This window comes from Dipodomys ordii, unplaced genomic scaffold, assembly GCF_000151885.1.
Source record: "Dipodomys ordii isolate 6190 unplaced genomic scaffold, Dord_2.0 Scaffold2, whole genome shotgun sequence".
Taxonomy (NCBI): domain Eukaryota; kingdom Metazoa; phylum Chordata; class Mammalia; order Rodentia; family Heteromyidae; genus Dipodomys; species Dipodomys ordii.
The window spans coordinates 26,384,910-26,393,578 of NW_012267218.1; the positions used below are offsets into that span (position 1 = coordinate 26,384,910).

Sequence of the window (8,669 nt, forward strand, 5' to 3'; positions counted from 1 at the left end):
GAAAAAAGCCGGAAGTGGCGCTGTGGCTCAAGTGGTAGAGCACTAGCCTTGAGCTGAAGAGCTGAGGGACAGCGCCCAGGCCCAGAGTTCAGGCCCCAGGACCGGAGGCAAAAAAAAAAAAGATACCACAAAAAGTATACAAATAATCAATAAAAATGGATGTATGAAAAATTTGATAATTTCCAAGCTAATTTAATGCCAAGAAAGGCAAGAGCCAACTCAAACCAACAAAATTAGAGATGAAAAAGTAAATATCACAAGTACCAATGAAAGCCAAAAGATCATGAGCAAATATTTATAGGACATATATTTGAATAAGCTAGAAAATCCAGAAGAAATGTATAAATAACTAGATGCACATGAGCCACCAATCTTAACCACAGTGGTATGAAGCAATTAAAGCTATGAAAAGCCATGAGATTGAAGCAGTAATAGTCTCTCAACAAAGAAGATACCAGGACAGACGTATTAACAAGCAAATTCTTTCAGATAATCAAAGAGAACTATTACCAATAATCCTGAAACTATTCCATGAAATAGAAAAAGAAGCAACAGAACTGAATACATTCTATTTAATTACTGAGATAGAACTACAGTGGTGAGCCTATTTAGAAATCTGTTTCTACTATATTTTGTGATGAGTTTTCATTTGAATCACCATGTCAGTGAAAATGACATTTTCCTGCATCCAGAAAGGATTCTTCATGCCCAATTCCACCACACCCACCTTAGGATATTAATCCCAGCATTACTAACTCCATAGACTCACTTGTACTTTCTTAGTACTTCCTCCAAATGAAATCATGTATAAATGGTCATTCCATTTGGCCTGTTTTCTTTCTCTACTAGTCATATCTGTGAGATTCAGCCCTGCTCTTTCCACTACCAGGAATTTTTCATGTCAAAAGAGAGAAACATCTCAATGATCTTGGCTGAATCCGTTTGTTTCACCTGATAAAGGCTGGGTTCTTGGTTTCTAGTTGATGCTGTAAAGGCAGAAATGACGTTGCTGTGCACATTCCCAGATGAACGTATGGGTATAACTTCCTAAGAATACAATCCAATGTCTCTGACATATGACAGGTTAGGTTGAACATAAAGAGCAACTCTTTGTTCTTCAACCAAGGTTTCTCTTTCAAACTGTTTAGTATTATTTTCCACCAGTGCCTCAAACTTGGTTCAACTTCAAGGAATACCATTTGTCCCATAAACATTCCTGAAAGGAGGATCGTCCACATGCCTGGTGGTGTTTAGGGTTTCTGTCTTAAATACTCCATCCCAATTGATTCCTAAAAAACTGAATCTTTTTCTCATATGGCTTTTGGGAAAGAATTCCTATCTGACATAAAATTGCACGGAACCCATATAAGTGTCCCCTCACTTGTGGATTCCCTCCAGGCCATAGGATGTTCAGCCCCAATCTATACCACTTTCCAAATAGCTCCCTTTCATTTTTCTTCTTCCCTAGGCGCTCCCCACCCCTCTAGATCATTGAGGAGCACAGCATTGTTATGTAACAGGCTCACCCTCCCTTTATACCTCAGGAGCTGCTGAAAGCCTTCAGCCTCAGTGTGCACTGCTCCTGGGCAGCCTGATGGGAATCTTGATGTCTTAGGGACAGTCTAGCCTACCTGATACCGGGCTGACGGCGTTGACTTTGGCGCAGACCTCTCTTTCTCATGAGGGCTGCCTGGGCCCAGGGCCTTCTGCCTGGAGCTCTCTGGCTGCCTGTTCTCTGGACGCTGCTGTCCCCTGCCTGCTGCTCCTATGGCCCACCCGGATGGCGCTTCACATCTTCTGAAATTGTCATCCCCAGGAAGGTGCCCCATAGAAAGGGCGGAATTAAGATGCCAGACCAGCTCGCCTACAGCATGCGCTTCCGGGGTCAAAGACACGTGTTCCACATGAAGCTCAAGAAGAACTTGCTGCCCAGACATTTACCTGTTATTACTGACAGCAACCAAGAAGGCATGCAGGAGGACTATCCCTTTCTCCCTGGAGACTGTTACTACTACAGCTACCTGGAAGGGGTCCCTGGATCCCTGGCCACACTGGACACCTGCCATGGAGGTCTGCGCGGAAGGATACAGGTGGATGACTTCACTTATGAAATCAAACCACTGGAGACCTCTTCCACATTTGAGCATGTGATTTCTCTGCTCGTGGTGGAAGAGAGAGGAGAGGCCAGCCAAAGGTGTGACATTGGAGAGGAGGAAACCAAACCAGTATTTGAAGACCTCGAACTGCTTGGAAGTCCTAGAGCAGGCACCTATTATTTGTGGCGGAAACATCCAAAAGACACGCGAGTTATGTACATCGTTTCTTATTCCTACATCAACCACTTCAAAAATCAGACCCTTGTACTGGAGCATGTAATGATTATAAACAGCATTATAGACACCATTTACAAACCAACTGGTTTCAACATCCGTGTGCGTTTCGTGTTGCTCTGGGATACTACAGATGCTGTCAGTTTGGAAATAAACAATGCATTTGCCTTCTTAAGAAATTTTGGGAGGTGGATGCACAGCACATGGCAACATAGAGTTAGTCATAGCATCTCAGTGCTTATAGCAGGACAACTGATTGCAGAAAAGAATCATTATGCTGTTCAGGGAGCAATATGTAATGATAGGTGGGCAGTATTGTTTGTGGCTGCAAGAAGATTTCATGTATTTTTGGCTTCGACTATGATAGCACATACATTAGGTCATCAATTTAATATGGCACACGACTCACCTCATTGCCTTTGTTTTCGAAGGACCCATTGTCTCATGACTCCTGTGCCAAATCTTCAAGATACAATTAGCAATTGTTCTTATCCAGCAACGCACCAATGGGTTCTTAAATGGGACACTTGCATGTGGCAGCTGAATGTTCCCTATGAAAGTTTTCGTTATGTAGCTCCTCGTTGTGGAGACAAGATCATAAATCAACTGGAGGACTGTGACTGTGGCTCCTTCAAAGAATGCGCCAGCGATAAGTGTTGTGGGACTGACTGCATGTTCACACCAGGCTCCAAGTGTAATGAAGGAGACTGCTGCCAGGACTGCAAGTTCTCTCCCCCTGGAACAATCTGCAGAGACATAGGGGGTATTTGTGATCTGACAGAATACTGCGACGGACAATCGGAGAAATGCCCAAATGACACTTACATCCAGGATGGAACCCCGTGTTCCCCACGAGCTGTTTGTATGAGAGGAAACTGCAGCGATCGTGAGACACAGTGCCAAGCCCTTTTTGGACGCAACATAAAAGATGGTGCAGCAGAGTGCTATAAACAATTGAATATGATTGGTGACCGATTTGGAAACTGTGGGATGAAGTCCCAACGAGGAGGACCTAGAATTGTGAAATGTAGCAAGGAAAACTTTATGTGTGGCATGCTGCACTGCAGTGGTCTGTCTAATATTCCGGGAGGAGGGGAGCACACTGCTTTTCGCCATCTAAGTGTGCGATACGAGCAAGTAGAGCACCATTGCTTTGGATATGATGCACACTTTGGCACAGAGCTGCCACAAATGGGTATGGTAGTGGATGGTGCAATGTGTGCCCCAGGAAGATTCTGTTTTGAGAAGAATTGTACCTCTCATGTCGATTTGAATTTTGACTGTGATGTGAGAAGATGCAACTATAAAGGGGTGTGCAACAACAACCACAATTGTCACTGTATGCCTGGCTGGAAACCACCAACCTGTGAAGAGAAAGGACAGGGAGGTAGTGAAGACAGTGGCCCACCAGGAGGCAGACAACAACGTCTTCGAACCTACATACATGTGGATATGCACAGAATAATCCCTCTAATGCTAGCTCGTTTAATTCTGTATCTGCTTTCCATTCTTGCTGGTGCAATCCCAGCTATAAAAAGTGCTGTCACAAATCGCTTATTTAAAGTTGTACCTGAAGCAAAGCCACCCAAGAAGCCACCTAAGTAAATATTCATGGAGCTGTATTATGGACTCACACTGTGACTAGCTGGAAGGAATAATCTATGATCACTCTGATAATTACATTGTGCTTATACCTTCTGAGTTGTCATCTTGAAATAAAATCATGGAAGAGTGAAAGTCGGACTTTGGTTTTAAATTTACACCACACTTCCTTTTTGGTTTCTTTTTTTGGGGTGGGGTCTGGTTGTGGGTCTAAACTCTGGGCCTGGGCGCTGTCCCTCAGCTCTTCAGCTCAAGGCTAGCACTCTACCACTTGAGCCACAGTGCCACTTTCAGCTTTTTTTCTGCTTATGTGGTGCTGAGGAATGGAACCCAGGGCCTCATGCATGCAAGGCAAGTGCTCTACCACTGAGCCAACTTCCCAGCCCCCCCTTGGGTTCTTTTATCTCACTTTACCTCACCTCACTTTTCCCTTCTCTCCCCTTCCCTCTCCTTGCCTTTCCTTTCCCTCACATCCAGTGTCCTCTTTTTTTTTTTAAATCTATATCAATCTAGGCCTTGTTCTTGACAGGCAACTGCTCTACCACTGAGCATTCCCCAAACTGTCCTCATATGCCTTTCATCTCTCCTGTAGATGAAACAGCAACTTAGATTAACTAGCATGTAGGCTTGTGCATATTTAAATTATGAGCTCTAGATATCCTGCCTCATGTTTACATTGCATTACATGGAGGTAGTATTAACAGTTTTATGATTTGTTTCCAGTTCATTTGTTTTATTATTTGTCCATTTTTGTTAATGTGAAACATAAGCATAAAGAGTGGCATTTGCCAGTGATATGTATAGGAGGCTGTAATAAACTTTTGTGTTATAGCCATTTGGAGTTTCCATAGTGGTTCTGAAACCTACTATGTAGTTATAGGAAAGTGTTAATCTACCAGAATTTCAAGACCTATAATATTTGGAAATTATTAAACCTCTCTGGACATAATCAAAATCGATGACAGGACCTAAGGAAAGTAAGTTTTGCATCCGGTGTGTTCTCACTGCTGCTGTGTTTCTGGTATTATTTTTGGCTATTTTAAATTTGGAATATTGCCTCCATAATTTCACTGACTTTATATCTCTATTAAACCATCATATAATGAACAATGGCCCATAATACAGCACTTCTTAATGTTTTGGATGTTTGAATTCATACGATTTAAGTGAAAGGAGACAAGCAGTATCACTTTGAAATAGTTCATTATGGGTGTGGGGCAGAGAGAGGTCTTAATGGTAAGGATTGCTGAGTGTTATGGTTTATCACTTTAATCTCATCATGGGAAATAAGTTGCTACAAGGATCAAAGCCTAAATTGGCCTGAGATAATAATAGATGACCTAACTTAAAAAACAGCTAAAAGAAAAAGGGCTGGGCCTGACTCTAGTGACAGATAATGGCCTTAGCAGTTGTAAGAACAAATTCATTGCCAGAACCAAAGTATGAAATGCCTTCTTTTCATTTTCATTATTATTGTTGCTGTTTTGTTATTATTAAGTAGTTGTACAAAGGCTTACAATTCTATAAATCAGGTTATGAGTACAGTGTTTTTGGTCAATGTCATCTCTCTTCATTCTCCCCTATTGAGACCTTTTCTCTTTAACAAAGATTTCCTATCAAATCTCTTTCTCAAAATAAGGCTTCTTAGGGGTGTTTGTGGCGGGGGGAGTAGCCAACAAATCAAAGAGAATGGATGCAAAAGTAGGGCATTGGGTGGTTGCTATCTACCTTACATTTTGTCTATAATTTAGAAGTCGGTTTCCTCTTGCCCATGACCAAAAGGTGTAAGTACATTTGACTATAGGAAGTTGACAGATTCTTTGTGAATGTGTACAGCATTGTTATAGCTGATTAAGAGCTTAAAGAAAGAAACTAAAGAAGACATCAAAAGATGAAAAGACATTCCATGCTCATGCCCTGACAGAATAAATATCAGGAGAATGTCCATACTGTCAAAAGCAATTTATAGAATCAATACCCTTCAAAAATTCCAATAATGTTTCTCATGGGATTAACTAAGTCAATCCAAAATCTATATGGAGGCACTAAAGAAAATTGGATAGGAAAAGCAGTTGCAAATAAAAAGAATAGCGCTGGAGGTATCACAATAGCAGCCTTCAAAATATAGAGTGTTAGTAACAAAAACACTTTAGTAGTGGTACAAAAACTATCCCAAAGATCAAAGGAACAATATAGAAGTTCTGGAATAAAACCATAGGGTTTCAGTCAACTAATATTTGGCTAAGGAAGCTGAAACACAATTGTCTAAAATACAAATATCAAGGAAGACAGTGTCCCCTACCTCCTATCATCAGGGGAGGTATACTTACTACATTTTTCCAAGGTCAAAGACACATAAGCTTTGTTTTTCTTTTGTGTGAATGCAGATAATGCAGATGGCCACAAGGGTGAAGTGTCAAAGATGGAACAGCACTACCCTCCTTCAGACTCTCTTCCCTTCCTATCTGCTTTTTGGTGGCAAACTGGAAAGGTTCCTGCCTTGCTCTAGATGGCTGAAATAAGGGATGCCAGCCGCCCCAGGGTAAACTATCACTCCCAGCATCCCTAGCGCGGCCGCCGCTTCCTTTTCCGGTCCGCTGGCAGTGGAAACCGAAAGGGCCGAGCTCGGGACGCGGCGCCGAACTTGATTCACCTTCACCCCTGCGGCGCGTCCGCCGAGCCTCAGGCGAATCCCGGCGAGCAGTAAACCATGAACGGGAGAGTGGATTATTTGGTCACGGAGGAAGAAATCAGTCTTACTAGAGGACCCTTAGGTAGGTGAGGGAATCAAGGAAGAGCGCGGAGCCCGATCGGGGAATTGCGGAGCGGACGTTTGCGCCGACCCGGCTGGGGAGCGGGCAAGGCCCCGGCCCGGCTCGGGGTTGGGGCGGGCCCGGCCTCGGCCCGGCGCTCTCCACGATCGCTCTCCGCCACGTAGGGACCGCGTTGGGGCGTCCGCGGTGTGCCAGACAGGTGGATACGACGGAGACGCGTTCACAGTCCGGTAGCGCTACCCACACGCGTCTTGAGAGTAGGAGAGGTTTCCGAAAGGCCTGGGCTGGCGGTTTGTTGGTTGGTTGTTTTTAATAGCCAGCGTCCACCCGTCCTCCTGTTGGCTGCGGTAGCCCTCTTCTGAGAGGGATCGATTCGTGGGAACTGTAGCTAACACCGTGGACGCCGAATGCCCAGCCCCGAGCCAGCGGTCTGCTGCAAGGGGCCCCCCTCCCTCCCCCCTTTTCACTTGTGTGAAATTCAACAGTGTGTAGTAGAGATCAGACTTTTATGTTCTACAAGTTCCCATACCCCAGATACCACCCCAGAATTACTCAGGGTGGGGTTTTGTTGTTGTTGTTATAGAAAGTAAATGCTAATTCCCAAGTTCCACCGGGAGGGATTCAGATTCAATAAGGATTTTATTATTTTTCTAAACACCTCACGTGATTTTGACACAGCCAGATCCTCACCTTTGCTGCAAGGCTTCCAGGATGAACCTCTTCACCCGACAACGGCTCTTAACATTGCCGTACGTGCCTTCCTTGGGTTTTGTTGTTTTACTTTACAGCTGGTTAGTTTATCCATAAAGAGTTTTTAGTAGGGGGGGAGGTTACACTACCTAAGGCCATATCTAACTTCTTACTAACTTAAATATCTACTGGCTAATAACGGATGCAAGTCTTAGTTTCTCATCTGTAAAACTGGGATGGCTATGGAATATATTTCATAGTGTTGTAAGAATTAAATGAATTCATGTCTGCCCAATATTCAAAAATGGCTGGGCGCTGCTGGCTCCTGCCTGTAATCCTAGCCACTCATGAGGCGGAGATCTGAGGATCGCAGGAAAGTCTGTGAGATTCTCATCTCCAATAAACTACTCAGAAAAAGCCGAAAGTGGCACTGTGGCTCGAAGTGGTAAGGAGCTATCTTTGAGCACAAAGAGGCTAAGGGACAGCTCCCAGGCCATGAGTTCAAGCCCCGAGACTGGCAAGAAAGAAAAAAAAAAACAATTAGAATGTATGGTAAGCAGTATATGTTCTCTGTTGTTTTTTGTTTTCAAAACTTATTTTCAAATATCTTGTATAAAAGATTTCAGTTCAGTCTATCAGTTAATGAGAACAGTGCATCTTGATTACTCTCCCCCTTCCCCATCTATCCCAACCCCAGCCATCCTCTCAAGATGCCTAGTTCCATTTCCCTACTATTGTTATTAATGGATGCATGGCTAGAATGACACTGTAGGTCCTGCTAAATATTACATTCAAAGAGTCCTAATTTATCAATTACTGTGAGTTCATTGTCTCTGAAATCCTGTCGGTCCTTTCTGTTCCCTTTGATACCACCTAGAATAGCCATCAGCTTTTCTCATCTGGAATTTTACAGTAGCATAATCACCATTGAGAGATTCTGCCTGCCTGCCCAACCGCTCGCCCTCCTTCCTTCCCTCGCTCCTTCCTTCCTTCCTTCCTGTCCTACTACGTTTTACATTCTGGGCTGTGCTTGCTAGGCAAGTATTCTACTTGAATTATATCCCTTTTTTTTTGGATAGGGTCTTGAATTTTTGACTGTCAGGCTTAGACTGAGATATTCCTTCTTATACCTCCTTGTAGCTGGGATTACAGCAGTTTATTTACTTCTTTTTTTTGGGGGGGGGTCCGGTCATGGGGCCTGAACTCTGGGCCTGGGCGCTGTCCCTCAGCTCTTCAGCTCAAGGCTAGCACTCTACCACTTGAGCCACAGCGC

At 43.7% G+C, this 8,669-nt stretch overlaps 2 protein-coding genes across 2 annotated transcripts in view; both read left to right on the forward strand.

Moving 5' to 3' along the window:
• Nucleotides 1-1,679: 1,679 nt before the first annotated feature.
• Nucleotides 1,680-3,935, forward strand: LOC105983678 (disintegrin and metalloproteinase domain-containing protein 20-like). Its single transcript, XM_013013643.1, has one exon. It carries the CDS (start codon nucleotides 1,680-1,682, stop codon nucleotides 3,933-3,935), a length of 2,256 nt encoding a protein of 751 aa, XP_012869097.1.
• Nucleotides 3,936-6,541: 2,606 nt separating this feature from the next.
• Nucleotides 6,542-8,669, forward strand: part of LOC105985247 (synaptojanin-2-binding protein) — a 34,710-nt gene continuing 32,582 nt past the window's right edge. Inside the window, exon 1 of the mRNA XM_013015695.1 lies at nucleotides 6,542-6,706. Within this exon, the coding sequence (XP_012871149.1) occupies nucleotides 6,643-6,706 (64 nt within the window). The 5' untranslated portion in view covers nucleotides 6,542-6,642. The remainder of the gene's footprint in view (nucleotides 6,707-8,669) is intronic.

What these genes read in the sequence shown, in the direction of transcription:
- LOC105983678 (XM_013013643.1), top strand. Translation starts at nt 1,680, where the DNA reads ATGAGGGCTGCCTGGGCCCAGGGCCTTCTGCCTGGAGCTCTCTGGCTG.